This window comes from Eleginops maclovinus, chromosome 16 (assembly GCF_036324505.1).
Source record: "Eleginops maclovinus isolate JMC-PN-2008 ecotype Puerto Natales chromosome 16, JC_Emac_rtc_rv5, whole genome shotgun sequence".
NCBI classification, from domain to species: Eukaryota; Metazoa; Chordata; class Actinopteri; order Perciformes; family Eleginopidae; genus Eleginops; species Eleginops maclovinus.
Genome location: NC_086364.1, coordinates 5299405 through 5321545, shown reverse-complemented (window position 1 = coordinate 5321545; position 22141 = coordinate 5299405). Strand labels below are relative to the sequence as shown.

Genomic DNA, 22141 nt, shown 5'->3' with positions numbered 1-22141 from the left:
TCACCTTATAATTACAGGAAAAGCATCTATCTTCTACATTGGGAATAAATGTACACAAATAACTTATCTAACCTGGTACCCAAATACCTTATTTTATTGAAATTGGCTTAAATGACCAGGTATTGAGTAATAGGGGTAATTATTACTTGGGGAATCTGTGTTTTGGATGAATTATGAAGGTGCATGTATCTCACATTTTCTTCATTTTACTTTGAAGGGACATTTCCTGTATTTCCGGTAAATGCGTCAATTTTGACGAAGCCGGGTTGCTGTTTTCTCTTGAACTTTATCACACTCTACTAACGGACACCGAGATTACTGCCGCCGGTGGGATGCCAGACCCGGTTATGAACATTATAGAAAGAACATTTAAGAGACATTTAAAACATATATTTATTTATATTTTATCTAATATATGTTCGCTTTAAGTCAACACAGGGGGCGTCACAAACGGAATTAACGTTTGTTTGTCGAAGTTTTAAGTTTTTCAAGCTAGCTAACCTTAGTTGAACTTTAATTAACGGTTTGTTTCCCTGCACACAAACAAAGATGGAGAACGTCAGCCTGGTTGACTTGTTGAATTTAGCTATTGGGACACCTCAGAAGGGAGCTGTCAACTTCAGCGCCCTGTACGCCCTGCTCAATGCCATCCTCCGGCAGCTGGATATCCGGGAGATGAAGACCGGGTGGACGGACACTTCTCCCAGGGACGGGCTCCCTGATGCTTTGGTGGCTATCATCGCTTCCAAGCAGGAGGACAAGAGCATGGACGAGGAGGGGAAACAGTGGGTTCAGAGTGACATCTCCACGGGGCTGGAGGTTCAGCCCGGAATCGAGCTGCAGCAGCAGGTAGACTCCTCCATGTCTCTGGTCCCCTCCTCCGGTACTGCGGTGGAAGATCAGGGGGAGCTCCTGTGCCGCATCCAGACCTGCGAGGACGGTCTTTCCGAGGTCAGAGAACGTTTTTCTTATTATTGTTAAATACAACAACATACACATTTATATTCTATTTATTTAGCCAGCTTAGAATTTATACCAACACACCTAAACTACATTTTTTATCTATATTTTATATTGTCCAAAATGAAAAAACAAACCACGTTTATGACCAACTTTTTATTTCTTTCCTTTTTTCACCTTTTGCAATGTTTATGAAGGAGAGAATAAGAATAATAAACAAGAATTAAGAAATAACTTATATAAAAATCCTAATATTATTATTATTATTATTAATAATAATAATAATAATAATAATAATAATAATAATAATATTAAGTGTTATTTACATAGATTACACAAAAGTAGTGACAGAATGTACAATACCAAAATACATGGTGTGAATAATAAAGAAGAAATATTTTATACCCAGGATGATAAAGTTTTCAGAAAGGTCCCTTTCATGATAAAATCATTTGATTTTATTGTTGATGCTCTAATGCTTTTCATCATTTAATGTTGCAACTGGTAAATGACCTAAATAATACAAAAACGTATTTGCATAGCATCTTTCACACAGGAAATGCAGCACCAAGGGCTTTACAATAAGGGGACCTTTACAAAGAATGAACAAACATGTTATTGATAATAAAAACAAGATTCAATTGAGGTCTCAGGTGCACCAGCAGGTACCGATCAGCTGCTGATTAGCTGCATTGAAGAGAGGGAGAGAAGAGAAAAGAGGAGGAAGGAAAACACACCACACGTACAACATGCCTGGCATGTAAATGAAAAATAATAATAATAATAAAACCAGTATATTTCCAGTATTTAAAAACTGCAGTAGCACCAAGAGGTCTCCTATCATTTTCTACTCTTTTTTTAATAAATTAATTATTACATAAATGATGGGGATTTGAATTTCTCATACTCAAACTATTTCACCTGGAGTGCCTTCTCTACTCTGAGACCTCCGAGGCAGCAGGTCTTCTGTATCTGGCGAGCGGCGGTGAACATTTCAGCGCCGTAATAAGCCCCTAATGACAGCGTCGACAATGGGAGATGGGCGCCACCCTGACATCTCAAATGACCTCTGCGTGTCTCTGTTCAGGTTTCTCTCACGCCACTCTTAAACCACGGGTACAGACGAGGATCTTCAGTAAAGTCCGCAAACGGACGACTTTGATGCAAGTGAAAAAACATTTTTTTTAAAACAGGTGAAGGCATTTTTTGGGCCTTTTAAAAAAAAGTTATTTGGACAATTTCAAATGCAAAAACGTAAACGGGGAACAAATAATATACAATGCAGTCTGAAGCAAAAAAACTCAGTAGGCTTATTTGAAGTCTCCAACTAAATAATATTCAAATTCCCCAATGTAATAGAGAACATAAGAATAATATACAAAACATTCATATAACATCATAATTATGACGGTAAACTATTAGATGAAGACATAATAAAAACAACAATGAACAACATAACAATAAATATGTCACATATATGTGATTGTGTCATTTGTATGTGTGTGGTTTATACACCTGCAACAATTTCCCCTTTATCTTATTGTGATTATTTTTGACTGATGTTCCAATCATTTGTGATATCTGGAGATATCTAAGTTCTGCAGTATAAGTTTATGTCAGTACATTTCTGAAGCACCACAGTTTTTCATTTAAAATATTAATTATGCCTTAAAAATATTCCACATTCTGCATTTTGAAAATTGCAGGACATAAAACAATAATGAGTAAATGTAAATTAATAGTTCAGCCCTAAAAGAAAGTAAACACCAAAACATACAAAACAGCAGATTGATCATCTTTTAAGCGTCTTTCCTAACATTTTATCGACTATCCACCCATGCCTCCCTTGCTCCTGATCTCTCCCTCCCCCCCCCCTCTTGTTATTGGGGGTGGGTAATTAGTCCCCCGCAGAGATGCCTCTGGTTGTCTGGGGATGAAAAGCAGGACATGGGGCAGGTGCAGGTGATGCTGTGTCTTTCAGAAGCCCATCTGAATCATTCATGTCCTCTGAGCATGGTCGGGGTCAGCTGCAGTATCCGCTGACGGGCTGTGAAGAGCTGACCCGACGTGCCCTCAGACAACACTCACAACAGAATCATGATAATACACGCCACATGTCAAGGGGAGGGGGTACGCCAAGGGTATGCCAAGGTTCCCCCATTAACCTGTCAGAGTGATAATATCATAAAAGTCTATTTGCTGTGGGCCCCTCCCCTGATGCATGATGGGATGCTTCCCTATTCGGAACCAAAAACAGCTTGTCAAGAACCAACAAAATATGTTAGGTTTATGTCGGAGGCTGGGGCGAGATTAACCTGAGCAACAACAGTTCCTGGCGAGTGCAGCGAGAGAAGGAAGCGAGACACTTATAGAGAAACAGTCATATGTAAAGACAGGCAGCACTAACCAGTCAGGGTATTCAGGTTACCACTCGGGAACTGGGCTGTGGAAAAATAACTGGTTTCCAGCTGCGAACTAGCTCCCAACCAAAAAAGCACGGATCTAGAACCGGACTGATATTCAGTGGAAAAAGGATATGTGAGAACAGCGAGTGACTTTGCAGTTCAAAGTGCAACAATAGTCAGTGAATGGTTGATTAGTGAAAACGAGGCAGCAGATTACAGAGTAACTTCTCTGATTTAAGACTGATGCCCAGGAGGTCTTTTTTCTGACCATGTTTTTACATTTTTAAGATAAATATCTTAAAATGTTGTTTATAATATGACCATGTGAGGGAAAAATAATGCTGGTTTATACAGGAAATAAAAGTGTAGTTTCTTCAGCAGAAATTCTAAATAAAATAAAGCACTATTTCCGGTCTGGTAACAGGTCATATCTGTGTCATGTAGCGTTGCGGCACTTATTAACAAGCTGTTAGTCATTAGAGCTGCTGATGGAGGCTGAAGCTCTGTGGGGTCGCCATGCATCACTTCATGCCCCACACTATCGACACAAGTCAAACACACAGACTTGCATGAAGCTCAGGAATGTCCTTTGTTCCAGTTCACACACACACACACACACACCGTTTACCCTGCTAATAAACCCCGACAGCCTCACAGGAAATGAAATAGCGTATTTAAAGAAAGGATCATCATGTAACAGCTTGATTTGTCTCATCTGGATTGTGCCTCCCACTCTTTGTCAGGTTCAGTTGGACTCCTGTCTGTTTTCATTCAGGTCAAAGGTCAGAGGGATTTTCGAATGAGTCAGATTCCTTAGACATTTCTTTAGTTTAAGATGTTTGGGAACGTCAAAGAGTCCTTGGAAGTCATTTGAACCACAAATTACCGTCAAATGATCACTTCCATAAAAAACCATTAAATCCTTAACTAAAATCCAACATTTTAATAAATTAATTGGTTAAAATGAATCAGTTTTTGTTTATGAAAATGACTTTAATTCAACTTTATTTTTTTGACATTTAAATGCTCTGTAGCTATCGGAAAGGCTTTAATGAGTCATAAGCAATCCTACTACTGGTATTCTATTCTATAAATGTTATACTAGTTATAGTAGGGTAGAATAATATTTATTGCCAACTGTGCACATAAACAAACTTTAAACACAATCAATAGACATGCATTAAAAATTAAGCTTTGCAACATTTGGACATTAGTGAACCTATAGAAACTATCGAGTACAGTTCTCAACAAGTCTATTTAATTTCACATTTTGTACTATACATGTTATAGAAAACAAATTCTTGAAACGCTATGGCCATTGCTTGATTTTTAAGTTACTGTCTGTTATCATTTTAGGCCATGAAGCTCATTCAGGAGCTCCACAACCAAAGAAACAATCTGAAGCAAGAGATGAAGGAGCAGCAGGTGAGAATGTTCAGTGTTGGGGAGCAGAATAATACTGTTACCTCTGCTCTAAGATTTAAGAGTCCACTAAAGTTGTTCTAAGTAAGTTGATTAATTGCCAGAAAACAACTATTTTGAGCATAGATTAATCATTTAAATCCTTACGAGGCGCAGATGCCAGCTATCTTAAATGTGAGACAGTGCTGCTTGTCTTTGTCCTGAGTGGGACAGTGGGTTGAATATCTGAAGATTTTGGACCGTTTCAGAAAATGCTTTTTGGATCAGGACATGTAGGGGGCACAGGTGTTCATTTAGTAGTCTATAGGCTGTCAGAATTACTTTAATTAAAAGTATTATTGCTAGTAAGTAGTAATTAATGAAAGATTTTTTAAAGTTTTCTGAATCTGCTTTTTTTTTTACTTAGTTTTTATTTCAGTTCCAGCAGCTTATACAAACATATTCACACTTTTGCATATTGTTTTTCCATTTTTTCAACAACTGTATCAGCATATTTTATACAAGTAGAGAACGATTAAAGGAATTGAAGAGAAGAAGAGTAAATAAATTAAAAGTAAATATAAATATATTAAGAAATCTAATTAAATAAATGAAGAAAAAAATAAAAATATAAATAAGGAAATAAAGAAATACAAATAAAACGTGCAGAAGGGGGTGGACGGAGGACTTGTGTGTTAATGTGTGTACTCATTTGCCAACACCTATGCCGCTACAAACATTGTTGGTTGGGAGGGCGTAGATACTGTTATGATCCAGAAGGTGTGGGGAGATTTGGATCAATTTACTGTATTAGTGTAGTAATGGCAGGGTTCCATCTTCTAATAAATATATCTGTTTGAGGTCTCAAAGAATATGTTATTTGTTCCATCTGATAGATTTCCTGCACCTTCTCAGTCCATAGATTGTATGTTGGGGGGTCAGGTTTTAACCACTTAAATGTGATAGATTTAATTGCTGCTGTTCGCAGTATTTGTAAAAGATATTTCCTAGCTCTTCCATCGATGCCTCCAGGTATAACTCCTAAAAATGCAACCTTTGGATCCTTTATGAATTTTTGATGAAACACTTCATTAAGGGCCTCAAACACATCATCCCAGAACGTTCTTAGTTTAGGGCATGTCCAAAAGATATGGGTATGGTTACCTATTTGCGCACCACAATTCCGCCAACATTTATTTGAAGTTGTTGGGCCCATTTTTGCTACTAATTCTGGAGTCCGGAAAAATCTTGTAATAACCTTCCATTTAAATTCCCTCCATGAACTAGAGTTGGTAACTAGATGTGCTTCAGTACATATTTCTTCCCACACATCCTGTGGTATGTCTGTAATCATTTCAGTTTCCCATTTCCCTTTTATCTGTAGTGTATTATTCATAGTCATGCCTAAAAATATTTGGTAAAGATGGCATATAACTCTTATCTGCATTTCCTGTTTGTAATTGTATCAAGAACTCTTCAATTGGAGAGGGGACCAAGACTTTATACCATTCTTTATGTTTTATCAGAAAGTTCCTCAATTGTAAATATCTAAAAAAGTCGGTGGCAGGAAGTTTGAATTCCTCTTTTAACTGATCAAATGATTTTAGGTAACCGTCCTTATAGAGTTGGTATAGATTAGTGAGTCCCTTTGCTGACCATTGTCTAAATCCTGCATCTATACGGGAGGGTACAAAATCCTTTATAAACCCGATAGTGGAAAGTGCTGAGATTGCTCTAGGTAGTCCAAATGATGATTTTATTTTCCTCCAAATGTTAAGCGTGACTCTATCCATTCACCCATTGGAATTTCCCTTAAGGGGGTGTTTAGGAAAGGTAATGTCTCCAAGGGTCTCACACACAAAGTTTTTTCAATATTAAGCCATCGTGTACGTGTAAGATCCTGGATCCATATTGTTAAAGGTTTTAACTGTACAGCCCAAAAATAATATCTTAGATTCGGAAGTTTGAGCCCTCCATGTAACTTGGATAATTGTAATGTTTTAAGTCTAATTCTTGGTCGCTTTTTCTGCCATATAAATCTTGAAATGAGCTTCGCTAACTTGTCAAATGTAGATTTAGGGATGTCCACAGGTAACATTTGAAATGGATAGAGAAGCCTTGGCAACACGTTCATACGTACAGTCTCGATACGGCCCAGCAGAGACAGGGGAAGTATTGTCCACCTGGGGCCGAATTGGAGTCGTTTCAGAGTTTGAAATAAATGTTGCCATGATATGCGGTCAAATGCCTTCTGTGCATCAAGAGACAGTATCACTGTTTCTTCTTCCCTGACCTTTGGATGGGACATTAGATTTAGTAATCTTCTGATATTATCCCCGTAGTATCTTCCCTTTGTAAACCCGGTCTGATCAGGGTGGATCATTTCTGTGATAATTCTATTGACGCGCCTTGCTAGAATGGCTGTTAGTATGCGTAGGTCTGTATTTAACAGTGATATGGGCCTGAATCTGCTTTTTTGATCTACAGAATATTAAACGATCATTCGAATGCTGTGATAGTGCTTCTTTGTTGTTATCTTTAGTAATAATAATGGTCCAAAAATAATGTTGAATTGCAAAGTTTTAGGTCAAAAACGTTCAAAGTAACCCTCCAAAAACATGACAATGCTCCTGTATTTGGGGCTAGAGAGGTAGAGCGATTGCTCCTGGAAAGCTCTATCGGATTCACACACAAAAATGAGCATTATCATTCATAAAACGTAATATAATATATGAAGGTGATATATGATCAGGGCGTGGTGGATGCTCACATAGATTTTCCTTCTTTTTGGACATACCTAGGACAGAGATTTTAGTTATTTATTGTCAGTTAAATTGATTAGAGGGAAGTAGCAGTATCAGTGTAAATGAAGCTCTTGCAGTAATGTATTCCGTCTCTGTTGTGTCCTGGAGGTTGGTGCTGAGGCAGATACGATCTCCGATGTGGAGAAGTGCTGCCACCAGGTGGACGCTCTGCAGAAAGCTGTGGTGAGTGTGCTGAGAAATCCTTTTTTTTAACCACATTTTCAAAAGTTGCCAATGACAGATTTTCAAAAATTGCTTGAAAATGTTTATAACTATTGTTGCTGTGACAGGAATCTCTGAAAGACACATTCCAGAAGTTTCCGGACCCCGCAGAGCTGAGTCAATGTGTGACCTGGGACATCATGCAGTCAACGCTGCTCAACGAGAGAGAAATCCTGCAGAAGGTGAGAGCCTCTAAGAGTTATTTCGTCATTAAGAGAATTATGCCCGCTTTCAGCATCAGACTGGGACAGGAAACTCCTGAACTGCATTGGGTCTGTTTTTCGAGATATTTCTGCAATGTTAAAGATGATGCTAGTGATGCTTGGTCAAGAATCAGCATTCAAAAGGCCATATTGTAGGAGATGGTGACTCTATGTATTCACGGAGCAGCTGCCTCTAAGCCTCTCCTTCCATGTACACCTCATTTAAAATCGTATAATGATTAGGGTACTTGAATATTATTAGCACTGTTTCAGACTTGTGTGAGCCAAAACTTTAGCGTCCAAAAGTCAGCATTTACCCAAAAATATAAAAATAATGTTTTTATCCAACCAAATATTCTACAAACAATATGTTTTGTTGCTTAGCTTTTCACTCCGGTCAAATAAATGGTTTGCTCCAAACAAAAGGTTTTATCAATCAATGCTGCTGTCAACGATGATTTAAACATATCAGACATTGTGTCTTTGTCGAAGGTTCAGATTAGTTGCATTGTCTTTACCACCAACAGACTAATTCAAACACTTTCTGATAAAAGCTATCATTCCGCACAATCCTGTGTATGTCTCCATGTCTCTACCTTTTCTGCAGGATCTTGTAAATTCAGGATTTGTCGATGCAGCCAAAGTCATCAGAACCACACACACACCTTTCCACGGCAGCTTCACTGCTGCAAACACAGCGCCTTCTCACACCAGTTCACCCTCCTCCCCCCGCCCTGTGGTGGACACCAGCAGGCCTACAGCTCCTGGTTCTCTGGACACAGAGGCTCCTTCAGTCCCCTCAGGGCCCCCGCAGCAGACTGATCCTGAAACAGGCCTGACAGCTGCTGCTACGCCCCTGCCTCGAAAGGCCAGCAGCTCGGAGCGCTACACAGAGACAGTGGAGGCCCTGAGGAACATCGGCAAACTGACGGAGAGTTTCAGCCAGCTGGATGCCCGAGTTGCTGCGGTGGAACAAGGAAAGCTGGACCAGTCACAGCTGAAGCATCTGAAAGAGCTCATCGCTCACAAAGGTACTGGCATAGCACCTGATGAGTGTTGACTTATTATTCTACATGAGAGACTTTTGTGTCTGATTGTGTCAAAATGTAAAGGACAATCTTATAGGAATGAATTACGCACACACACGTATACATACCATTTGTTCCTCAATGGGACATTTACTTTATTACAGCACAAGTACAGTGCAGATAAAGTGAAGAGAATAGACTTGTATATTAAAGAATAAAAAATAACTTAGTATGCACACACTATTTATAATAATAAATAAAAAAAGAGAACCATGGTTTAAACCTAGCAGAATTATATATATATAAAAAAGAAGGTCATCACATAAAATTAAAGAGGTTCTGTTTTCCAATTGTAAAATAAATATTAAGAGAAAAAATAAAGGGTGAATTGTAAAAGGATAGTGTACATTGATATTGCACAGAGTGGTATATTTACAGACACTGTTATTGCACATCAGGTTAAATCACATTACAATCTATCACCACGAACACGCTTGTCCTTGTAGCAGCATTAAAAGGAAAAGTTAAATATTTTGGGAGATTTGCTACTTCAGAATATATCCACTAACCTCGGACTTCACTTTATTTTTTATACAGCATCCAAATAGGCAACACAAATAAACAACAATACATTGGGTTGTCATATACAGCAGCTCAGTTGGTAGAGCTGTTAGCCTGTGTGCTGGGGGTTCATCCCAATGCGGAGGAACCGGGTTCACATCCGGGCTGAGGACGTGTGTCATCCCCTCTGTCTCCCCCATCCAACACTGCAATAAAGGGTTAGGGTCTTTAAATAACAAATTTGCAAAACTAAGAGTAACACCAATAATATCATATAAAAAGGTTCCCCCTGAAACAAATCAAATATATCTAATGGAATAACGAGTAGGGTTATTGCGTTGTGGTTTGTAAACACAGTTTTTAGAGAGGTTGACACCCAGAAACGTCCTAAACCCAACAAAATGACAAAAATTATGATAGTAAGGAATACTTAATAGCAATTCATACCCATTAACACATTTCATATATTCTCAACAAACCTATAGATTGTGCATTTATTATGCATGGAGAGAAAAGATGAACAGAGGCTTTTATTGACAGCCTTTAGATTCATTTCATTTTCTCATCATTAATAATCAAAATCTGACGGTGACTTCGACCTGGATCTATCACTCACTTCCCTGACTTGTGCTAATGATGTCATTTTGAACTTGTAGGTTCACGCGATGCATCGAATAACGTGATGGATCAGCTGAACCAGCACAGAGCTCTAATAGACAATCTGATGAGGGACCGGGAAAAGGTGGGTGAGAAACTTAAGAACATCAGCACACACTCCTCAGTGCTCGGTGTTTTCTGATTCAAACCATGTGTCTGTCCCAAGCTGGACAGTTTGGAGGACATGTTTATGAACATGTCGAGTCAGGACAGAGAATCCAGCTCAGAAGCAGCTCCAGGGAGCGAGGAGGCAGACAGCAAAGCCTTTCATGAGCTCAGACAGCAAATTTCCTACCTCAGGTAAAGATAGGAGGAGAAACAGGGACAGGGATCCATCTCTAGAATATTTATTTACTCAACAGCTAAGCCACATCCTTAAAAAACTTAAGCAGACAGTGAAAGATGCAACAGAGTTTACAAAAAGTTAATGGTAACAAATTGAGACTTGTTCATGTTGTTCTTCTTTACATTATTGTAGTTTAGAATGTTTTTCACATGAAATATTTCTAGTTTGATTGCACTTTGCCTCATTGAAATATTTGAGAACATTTTCCCCGTCACCAGTAAAAGGTTATTATTGTAAATTTGTATTACTAAAATCACAATAACAAAAAGAAATAGTATTGTAAACTTAAACTAAATAAAAATGTATTATTTATTATTTAAATAATATTGTTATTATTATTTAAATTGATTTATTTAGGATAAACCCATGAAAAGGAGAAATGTAGAATATTTTAAGCAAAGCTTTCAGCTCTAATATCACTCAACGGGACACGGCAACCACAGAAACTTTTCAAATGCAGTCTAGTGTTATAGAATTAAATAACAACATAAAGATTTTTATATTTTAGCAGATCACGTGTCATTTTACCAAGATTAAGCTTACGGAAAACAAGCTAAAATGAAATTGAAATGTTAAAATAAAACAAAAACTGATAGAAAACTCACAACTATTATAACCTTACATCAGTGAAGAGGATTATCTTAAAATTAGAACCTGAAGATAAATGTTGCACTTCTAAATTAATGGACATTTTTTCATGGTTTTCTATCACTTAAATGTGGGGTCTCTCTCTAGGTTGTGTTGATATACTTAGCCCTTTGTGAGTGTTCAGATCGGAGCAGACGATGTTCTGTGTTCATGTTCGTACCGTCATGTGCAGGAAGTCTGTGCAGAAACTGGAGGAGGATCTGAAGCAGTTCAAGGCTCAACAGGCTTTAACTTTGGAGAGAACCAAAGACCAGCACCTGCAGGATCAGGTCAGACAGGAGGGACAGTTAGGGCGGGGGGCAGTCATCAAACAGGGACACACAGGGTTATTCAGTGAAGGTCAGACAGGCCTGTCACTGTTTACCTGTAGTTAAGAGAAGCAAAGTATGAGTCTAACAGTCAGCTGTATGCCCTCTGACCTCAGCTGGATGACCTGCGAGGCATGTTGGAGGACATGATGCAGTCGCTGACCTCTGACCTGTCCGAGGCGGGGCAGGATGAGGGCGACGATGACAGTCAGGCACTCGGTTCAGCGTTCACCAGTAGCACGGTGAACGTTGGCAGGAAGCTCAACCTGCTGTTCCAGCACTATGAGCAGCTGAAGGACGCAGTGAGCAGCCTGCTCCAGCAGCAGAGCGGAGGCAGGGCACAGCCGCTGGACGACGGAGAGGCAAGATAGATGAGATTCACATTTACTGTCCCAGGGGGATATTTGTTTTCAATGCTGGTATTCAACACATAAGCAAAACAGCAGCACACAGCAAATGAACATTGGATAGCAACCGATATGCATATTACCACACAGATTAAGTGAGTGCAGAAACTTCAGGTATGATGCATCCGGTGACAGACTGGCTGAATGTTCACGACAGCTAATGTGAATTATTGCTCAGTGTCATTTGATATTGTGCGTGCTAGGTGTGTGATGCTTTAAGGCTCATATCTAAAAGACTGGGTAGACGAATTTGGAGGCATTGTGTGTGATTCTGAGCAGTTTGTTTTTGTTGGGTTGACATGATGAAAAAGCATACATCTTTAGACCAGAGGCGGATATGTGTGGACTCAGAACTGATTCACAGAATTGACTGTAATTAACACGAATAAGGATGAATACTGTAAGCTCCAAATGCGTCCAAACATGATTCTAGATGGATATTGGTTAAATTTCTGCTCTGCTGGATGTCAATGTGATTACAATCATGGAAGATGACTTTGATGTCAGTAAGAGGAAAGGGATGTCTATCATCTTCTCACAAATTTGCTGGCTTCCACTACATATCATCTCAAAAAGGAATCATAAATGATGACCGCTATGTCTTTCCATTTCAATTCTGTCGTACAGGGTTGCTGCATGGACATCTTCGTTATAGTTTGCAGTAATCCTGTTCACACGAGTGTATGATATTGGCCTCTTAAACAACCAAAACAAAAAAATGAGAAACAAGCAATTGAATTAAGCACAAAGGATGTAGCTTAAAGGCAACATTTACAGTAGTCCCCAACAACAAGATGTGGAAAATATTTATAGTTCCCTTTTAAAACACTTTTTATTCCAGCACTTTCTGCAAAATAATGCTGGAAAATCCACCCTGAACAATTCAGGTAACAGCTGGAGGTAACAGACACCTTAGTTATGGAAGGTAGAACAATCATTACACACTAAACTGGTAAGTGATGCAAACTGTGATGAGGACTGAGGGGGAGGGTGGGGGTCCCAGCTGTGTAACCTCTGGGTATCAGTCACATCTGGGATTGTTAGTGTTTGATTGAAACAAGTCCAGCTGCTTTGGGACTTACACACATACCATGATTATTGAGAATTGCAAATAAAGTGAACCATAGCACAGAAACTGACCATCATGGAAACAGTGGTGAATGTCTTTAAAATCAATGTTTTGAATATGATATTTGGTTAAGAAGTGGCTTATCAGATATTGTTTTGCAACTTAATTTCCCCTAAAATTATTCCGCTAATATGTAAATCTTACATTTTTGCTCAAAAAAGAGTGTTTAAGGTTCTGTTTTTTAAGCTGTGTGTGTGGTGAAAGGTGTGTGTGTAAATTGGGAATTGTAAAGATGCTTTTGTTGTAGGCTCGGTCATGTTTTTTGTACTCATGCAAACACTAACTTAGGTCAAAGCTGTGACTGCTGAGAAGTGTATTTTATCATGACGATGTGTGTATAACAGTGTGTATGTGTGCCTCAGAACATGGAGCTGGTGAACGACGTGCAGAATGCCATCCTGCAGCTTCAGGCTGACTGTGAAAAACTGACTGAAACCACAAGATTTCTGCACGAGGACAACAGCCAGAAACAGAGCCACATAGAGGTAAAAGAAACATTTGTATTTTCACAGTGTAGTAATATCTTTAAAGATAAATAATAGTCACATACTTTGATTACCTTAAACTAGGTTTTGTTTAAATAATGGTATTGATACTGAACATTTGCAACAACTCTACCTATTGCGTTATTTATCTATAAACCTATTACAGAATATCAATGGTTGAATATATTTCTGGCTTTTGACCCTTAAAACAAACCTCCTCCTGCGTAGGTTATATTAGCTAGTATTTATAGAAGAATCTGAATAATAAGCCTTATTTATTTAACTAAGAGTATGTTTTTCTGCTCTCTTAGAGTTGATCACTGCTTAGTATAATTGTTTTTGTTTCCACAGGAGCTGTACAAGACAACGGAGGAGCTGGAGGAGAAGAAGGCCAACAAGCAGATGGTGGAGAGTGAAATCGTAAGTGGGTTATTTTTTCACACAGAAACATAAATACTGTGGATACATAAATAAAAGACTCAGGCACGTCCGTACTAAGTGCACTATGTGCTGAGAGGAGAGACGATCAATATATTAATAACAAACAAATAAATGACATCAAATAAAGAGTAAAAAAAACAGTCAAATAAAGGAATTTATTTTCAAATAAGAAAATAATGTTTATATGTAAATATATACAATGAATGATCAAGTAAATGAACGTATCATTTAAAAATGTGTTTCTGTATTTATTTATAATTTCTGTGTATTTTCACTTTTCCTTTTTTCTATTTGTTATTTATTGTTCTTTATACTTTCCATATGTTTAAGTATTTCTAACTTTTCTTTTTATTGTAAAGCACTTTGTGAAAGGTGCTATACTAAATAAACATATTATTGTTATTATTTACTTACCATATTTTCCCTTTATTATTCTTTTGCAAATGTTTGTATTTGTTTGTATTTATTGTTCTTTAATTTAAAAACACATTTGTTTATAAAACTCCTTGTTTGAGGATTCTAGTTGTGTTCAGGATGTTTTCCATTAGCACACACATACAAATGTTATTTTATTTGAAGTTACCACACGTGAAAAACGGTGGCCTCCTTCAATTTGGGGGGGAATAAAGTACTTTTGTTGTTGCTGCCACAGAAAAATATGTCATAGCTACGGCGTCATCTATATAAATACATGTAGCTGTGAATGAAATCTGCACAGTAATTTAGTAGGAACTTTATCTTTGTGGACAAGTATTTGTTGAATCAGGGGCATTTGGTTTGAGTTATTCAGCTGGTGACACCCTGTTGTCTTAAGACCCTGTTTCTCCTGAACCTCCTGTTGTTGTCTCCACACCAGAAGAAGGCAGGTAAATCTGCTCTGGACAGCAAAGTGAGCCGCCTGCAGTTTGACTCTGCCACGGAGCAACTGAACGCCATGTTCCACGAGCTGCTGAACAAGGTGACGGGCCAGGAGCAGGACTGGCACAAAGTCATCGACAGACTCTCCTCCGAGATGGAGTGTAAGGTAAACATCTGATGCTCTAATACACATGAGGAATCTGTCACTATTTGTGACGTGGTGTTTCACTCCTCACCTTTCTGCAGTTGAACAGGATAGAGCTGGACTCAGTGAAGAAGCAGCTGGAAGATCGCTGGAGGAACATCTATGGGAAGCTGCAGACTCAGGGAGCTCCAGAGCAGGAGGACGCTGCTGGTATCAGAAAGTAAGCGCTGACATCACTCCTTTTTTAGATTGGGTTGCATCTGAACAATTACTAGAAAGGTATCTTAATACCCTGCAGGTAAACAAAAAAAACAATACACATTTTTTTAGTACCAAACTGAAAATACCTTATTTTCTATATTTTAAAGTGTAGTTGCCACTGATGAGCACAATGGCAAGAATCGGTTGACTATATTTGTGACTGATATAATGCTGCATTATAAGTAGTAATGTCTACCTTATGTCAAAGTCAGCTGTCTCTGTGTTTTGTTCCAGACAACTGGTGGACAGATTTCACTGCCTCTCCTGTGACCGGCCTGTGGTCATGCACACCTCCGGACAGTGAGTCAAGATTGATTTCACACTATTATTATTTATATAATTCGATTTACATGCTAGATATGTATCTAAGTGATGTTAACTTGTCTGCTCTTGCCTATTTGTGACAACAATAGACATGTGGTGAAGCTGTCGTCCTCTGCTGGGTTCCCCTCGCACAGGTCCATCAGACCGTTCACTGTGTATGCTCTGGAGCAGTTCAGACAGCACTACAGGAGGTGAGCTCCCCCGCTGTGGCCTTTGTTTCCCAGCAGGGGGCACAAGGGTCTGTTAGTAACTCAAACACATTGAACCATAAACAAAGTGGAGGTGGAGGAAATATGCAGATCCTTGACTTAGAAAAGAGGAATAAAAATACATATACACATTTTAATAATCCATTATATAAAGTTACACTCCTGAATTATAAGAAATACAGAAGTATTATCAGCAAATTGTACTTAAGTATCAAAAGTAAATGTACTCGTATACACAATGTCGTTTTTTAAACAATATTATACAATAACATTCTGTTTTATCACCAACAAATAACTTTTATGTTCATCAAAATACTGATAAAATGTTCACTACTTTTAGTAGTGAAAACTTTGTAGATTATTAGTCCAGTACTGTTTCATATCAGCATGACATCCATAACGTATTTCTATATATACAAATTAGCTAGTCACCATGTGTTAAATAAATGTAGTGGAGTCAAAGGTATGGTATGTACCTCCAAAAAAGAACTGGAGTATAGTATACAGTTAAAAAAAATGAAAATACCCAATAAGGATTTAAAGGCTTCATTGTCACAAGCTACAGTGTAGTAATGAAAATCCCAGGGTCGTCCAACAATGCAATACACAATTTATTTAACATAAAAAGGGGAAAAAAGTGCAAAACACATAATGGTAAAAGAGGAAGTAATGCAAGAATAAGAAAAACATAAACACATATGAAATAGAGTACTATAACAGAATGTAAAGGTATGTTAAAATAGACTGCGCACATTCATTCGTTGAACTCTCATTACATCTGTTAGCTACAAAGTGTCTGATCCATCATTACATTATAGTTCATTCAGCTGAGGCTTTTATCCAAAGCCACGTAGAGTAAGTGCGGGGTTGTAAGCTGGTCTTGCCGTCTCAGAATGAAACCAGGGACCAACCGCTACAACTTTGAGGGAGCCACTTCCAGCAGGAGGAGGGAGCTGCTGCAGAAGAGCCATGATGTGATGTGCAGGCAGATAGAGAGCGCTCAGAGGACACTGAAGCACTACAACACTGCCGGGGACAACCTGAACCAGAACCAGCCAGGAATACTGCAGTGAGTCAGGGACAGGACAGGGGGGAGGAGGACAGGAGAGAGAGGCGAGTTAATGAGGAAGAGGAGAGGGGTGGAGAAAGAGAGCGCAGGAAGGCGGACAGAGAAGGGGAGGTGAGGACAGGAGAGGAAATAAAAGAGGAGGTGAGGAGAGGACAAGTGATATACTGTAAACAGGGTAAGAGAAGGGGAGTGGCTTAAGGACACTTAAGACAGGGACATTTCTTATCATTTTGTGTGAGTTGCAAGGTGTCCTTGGGTGCTTTGAAAGGCGGCTCTAAATAGAATGAATAATTATTGTTATTACATTCAATTACTTTAATGTGCATTAAATTGACAGTTCACCCCAAAGCTAACACATTTTCCCCCTATCAATCTGTACATTGTTTTGGTATAAGGCCTGTCTCCCTTTTAATGGAACTAGATTGAAATTGTGCAGGGCTAAAAACAACTTTAATACAAATCAAAAGCAATGATTCATTCCATGAATCATGAACCAGTGACTCAAGATAATCCACAAACTTAGTTGTGAGCAGTTTGATGTAAGGACTATTTTTTCTTCCTATACCCGCTAACAAGTGAGAACGAGGTCACACAAAGGTCTTGTCCTGCGATATCCATCTCCCATGTCAGTGTAAAAATGAAATCATAGTTCGATATCTACCAGCAAATAACACTGATATCCAAAATAATTCTCTTTTAGTGATGTTTTTCGTGCAGCGCTTCAGTCTATGAAGAACCCTCTCCTTTAATTTACCCGTTGTTTAAATGCCAAATGACTTTTAATTTGAAGGAAGACCTGAACTGACCACCTGACCTTGTAATATCAATCCTGTTTAGAAATGCTGTTTCTCTTGGTCTTATAATAAACCCAATTAGTTATTTTGCCCTGCTGCTGCAACAACACACTCTACCACAGTTAATATTAGAATGTCTATCACTGCTACAGAGACGCAGCAGACTCACAGTTCCTCTGGTTTCTCCTGTGCGTGTGTCACAAAGCAGCGAGCGGATCTCTGAGATGACGGACTATAGTCACCTAGGCGTGTCGCGGAGCTGCGGGGGGAGTCACACCGTCACCTCGGCCAGCCAGAGGCGCACCGGCCTGCAGACCATCAAGCACCACCCCCAGGCGGAGATAGACGGCCTCATTCCGGTGTGACAAATGTTATCCACATATTCATCCTGGAGTTTTAGCTTACTAGGCTACTTGCAAGCAGTATGTACCCGGAAATGTTGAGTACCCCAAAGTGTTGTGATAGAAATGAATAGTACCGGTCCCCAGCACATAGAAGCTGCCGGATGCTAACTTGAATATGTTGGGCAATTTGCTAAATTAGCATAAGTTGCATTAATTAGCATATGGAGATAAAAGCTAAAAAAATGGCATGGGCGATTAAAAAGTGTTGGTTTGGTTTTAGAGGATATTGAGGAGGTCGAATCGATTTCTGGCAGTTTTGAGTCCCCTAAAACTATAAAAATGTTACAACTGCCATTTTTGATCCTGAAAATGTCAGAAACAGATTCGACCTCTTCAATGTTTGGATTTAATTTTTAAGTTCTGAAAATTATTTTAAAGATGTGCTTTATTTCTGGTTAGTCAGAGGAGATCGATATCATCGGACTGGACGGGCATATTTACAAGGGTCGCCTGAACGCCCCTCCCATCAGAAATACAGAAATTAAACTACCTACAATCCCCACCAAAGACGGTACGTTTATTCTATTTAATTATGAACACATGGTGTTTTCTATATTGTAATTATCGTTAGAATAATTATTAGTATTATTGTTGTTATTATTATAATTAGTAATAGTAAAAGTACTAGTTTTTATTTTATTGGTGACTCTTTTAGTGTAAAACATACCCTCACAGACATACACATCACACAGTCACATTTACTTTTCTAAATATATTTGATATATCTTTTCCTAATAGGTTGCTATGAATAATAATATTATTATTTCTTGAATGTAATTTTCTTTTTATTATCTGATATATTTAGGTTCAGGCGCTGTGTCTGTTCCTGTACTTAATATATATATTTTTAATGATTTGTTTTCTTTGACTATTTTGAAATACTGCAAATCACCCTCAACTTAACAATATAACCAAACCGTGGAAGGATAATGTGAAACATGAGGAAGTTACTTTACACCTGCTGACATCTCATGCTTAGTCTCTCTTGCACTTCCTTCTGAACATGATTTATGAGAACAAATATCGCTGAATGTATTTTGGTTGGGAGCTGAAAATGTCAAGGTAAGGTGCAGCTGCCGGGGTTGAGGTGCTCGTTGTTAACCTTCGTCCCATGTTCCTCTGATCGCCGCAGGCATGTGCAAAACTAAAGACAAAGCCAAGTGCCCCCACAAACCCGCTGCCTCCCCCGAGGGTCATCACCCCTGCAGTGCCAAAAGCGCCCAGTGCAGTCGCTCAGGTGAGACACACAGGAGGAAATGTGATATCATATTCATAATGTCTTCATTAGTGTATTATCAAGTGAAGGTCTGCCATGTTTCTACAGTACTACAGTAGCTCAAAACAGACCAACTAACCCTGGGTCTGAAAAGGGCCTTTCACATGATTAAATCACACAAAAATACGTAATCCTATAATGGTTCCCAAAGGGCTTTAAAATCCTTAAAAGTTTGTCAGTTGGAGGTAAAATAGAAGAAATGTACATGGTTCATGAAAGTTGTTGCATTTATTATTTCCTTGAATTACTTTTAGTAAGCTCAGTAACAAAATAGTTTAACTGATACAATACGTGTTGCTACGTGTTAGAGAAGGCATCTCTGTAACAAAGCACCAGCCCTGTTCTTTTTCAATTCCCTCTGAGCTTCTTTAAAGCCCTCTCTCAGTGCCATCAGTAAGTCTCAAACTATGCTGCGTTACGTCCTTCAAATTGAGTCTGGAAAAGTCCGTAAAGGGACCCTATTATTCTTTTTATGGTAGTGTGTTATATAGGTTTTTGTTCATGTAAATGGTTTGCAAAGGATAAAATACCACAGTTCCCTGCAGAGGGAGTTTCTCTCCGAAACACACTCCCCACCCTGCCTGAAATCCCAACATTGGACTCCTTTGTTTACTTCTGTAACATAGTGACATCACTATGTAACAGCTAGCGCTCCAACACATTGTACGCGATAGGCTGAGGTGTTGATGTTAAAGAAAGTGTGGGAACCCTGAAAACAGGCAGACTTACAATAGCAGTTGCAACAGGTGGACATAAAACAAAGGAGGAGTGAGACTTAAAGGCGATGCTGAACAATTATGATTTTTAATTGCGGTGTAAAGCTGCTCACACACACACACACACATACACACACACACACACACTCACACACACACACACACACACACACACACACACACACACACACACTGCTACGTCTCCCCTGACCCCCCCCCCCCCCCCCCCCCCACTCCTCCTGTGTGCAGCCTCCAGCATATCGGGGCGGGACTGGCCGGTGTCGGCTCTGGGCTGCACCTCTCAGAGCTCGGTCGCTGCAGCAGAGAGCAACACGGAGCTGCACTCTGACGCACCCCTCGACCTGTAGGGGGCCACACTCAGCACTGTACTGTTTTAATATGTAGTTCACTTCTGCACTGAGAAGGTAACTTGCTTTAAACCTTTTATATTTGTTTTTGCACTACATGTCCCATAAATCATCTGTCAAACACTGAGTCCAAAACTGTGGATTGTTTAATTATTTCACTCTGACATTTATTAATTAGGACCACAATAATAATGAATTTGTGCGGAAATGCCCAAAAATGCTTGAAATGTCTTATATCTTATACAATGTCTTAGCTGAAATTTAAAGCCAAATGTAAAGATATTTAGTGAATAAATGATGACGTACATATGCCTCAAAGATATTCCCCTCAATGCTCCAGACAGATCTGATCTCACTTTTGTCAAACACAGAAAATAACACGTAACAAATAACATGAGAATTCGCACCAAGCTCAAAACTGTTGGAGTAGGAATGACAAACATTTGGAGAAATAGCGCAAGAAATGTTTGAGTGGAAGTGCCGAAAATGTGCAACACGGTTAGAAAGACCTGGCTATAACTCACTCAAATATATCTGACACCATAGACAGCCCTGCTGTTAAGCCACCCGCTGCAGAGGAAAAACCAAGCTACGTACAGTATTTATACATGTTTATTTATATTTAGGCAGCCAGAGTAGTAAAACTCTTGCATGTGTTGTTCCCCTCACTGTCAGCAATGTGTGTCCGGACTTCACGACCCCGGGTGCATCTCTGCTGGGTACATCCTGTTCGCAGAAAATGCGTCTGAGAGCAGGAAGTACATGCTGACAATAAAGGGCGGTTAACTTTGAAGTGCGATCGGATTATTTCCTGTCATTGAAGAATGTGGTTTTATCTCAAGTGACTGTAACTCTGTGGTTGACATCGCTCATTCTAAAGTATTTTATTATGAAGATGAAAGTTACTCAAGTGCTCTTACTTAAGTACAATTTTAATAATAATAATAATAATGAGTTTTATTTAAGGAGCCTTTCATGACACCCAAGGACAATTGTTTTTAATATTCTAAGAGGTTAAAGAAACCTTCTAACCATTTTGATGTTAAAGGAATAATTTTATTTTTGATAAAAACGTATAATGAAATAAAATACATATTAACACATTGTTGATCATTTGAATTAAAATAGCTTTAATAAATATTTCCGACATTTTCCAGAGAGAAATGTTTTTGAAAATGTTGTTTCTTCTCGTCATTTCAGAAAGATCTGTTACTGTTCTTAAATGCAAATATTCCAGAATAATATTGACATTTTGCCAAACTGTTTGAGTATAATCAGCAGACAAAAAAAAAAATTGCAATCCTGATTTATTTTGAACAGGAAGTAAAACTTCAACTGGAATCAGAAAAAAAGGGGACATTTTGCAAAAGCCAAAAGATTGAAAGAACTACTAAGAGCAAATGTCTCCTGAGCAACCCATAATAAGAGCATACATTTAAAAAATGTACTTTTCCTTATGTTACTTTAAGTCCTGAAAACAACAACCTGTAAAAAAAAGTGTGCTGTTTTTATATCATTTTGAGCAGCAGTTCATAATCCCCATCTTTGAGTTGTGTCTTTGAACGCAGCTCCAGACTTCCTCTTCAATAAAGCGTGGTGTCATGTGAAGACTTGAAGTCAAAGATGAGAAACGGCTCGGACCACATCCGTCCTTCAGGCTCACTGAGAAAGAAAGCCACTTTTGTTTTTTCTGTCCTTTAAGCTCTTACGGT

The 22141-nt window shown here is 38.7% G+C and overlaps 1 protein-coding gene across 2 annotated transcripts; it reads left to right on the top strand.

Annotated features, from left to right (window-relative positions):
• Positions 1–342: 342 nt before the first annotated feature.
• Positions 343–21426, top strand: LOC134877720 (uncharacterized). Of its 2 annotated transcripts, none has more exons than XM_063903326.1 (16): positions 343–951; positions 4722–4790; positions 7679–7753; positions 7861–7974; positions 8603–9026; positions 10241–10326; positions 13442–13564; positions 13916–13984; positions 14862–15029; positions 15110–15228; positions 15504–15569; positions 15683–15784; positions 17874–18024; positions 18469–18580; positions 19202–19306; positions 20311–21426. In XM_063903326.1, the coding sequence occupies exons 1-16, from the start codon at positions 550–552 to the stop codon at positions 20427–20429; spliced, it is 2304 nt and encodes a 767-aa protein (XP_063759396.1). In that variant the 5' UTR covers positions 343–549; the 3' UTR covers positions 20430–21426. The 2 variants fall into 2 exon arrangements, with proteins under 2 accessions (XP_063759396.1, XP_063759395.1); XM_063903325.1 differs by having other exon boundaries at positions 17871–18024.
• The last annotated feature ends 715 nt before the right edge of the window (positions 21427–22141 follow it).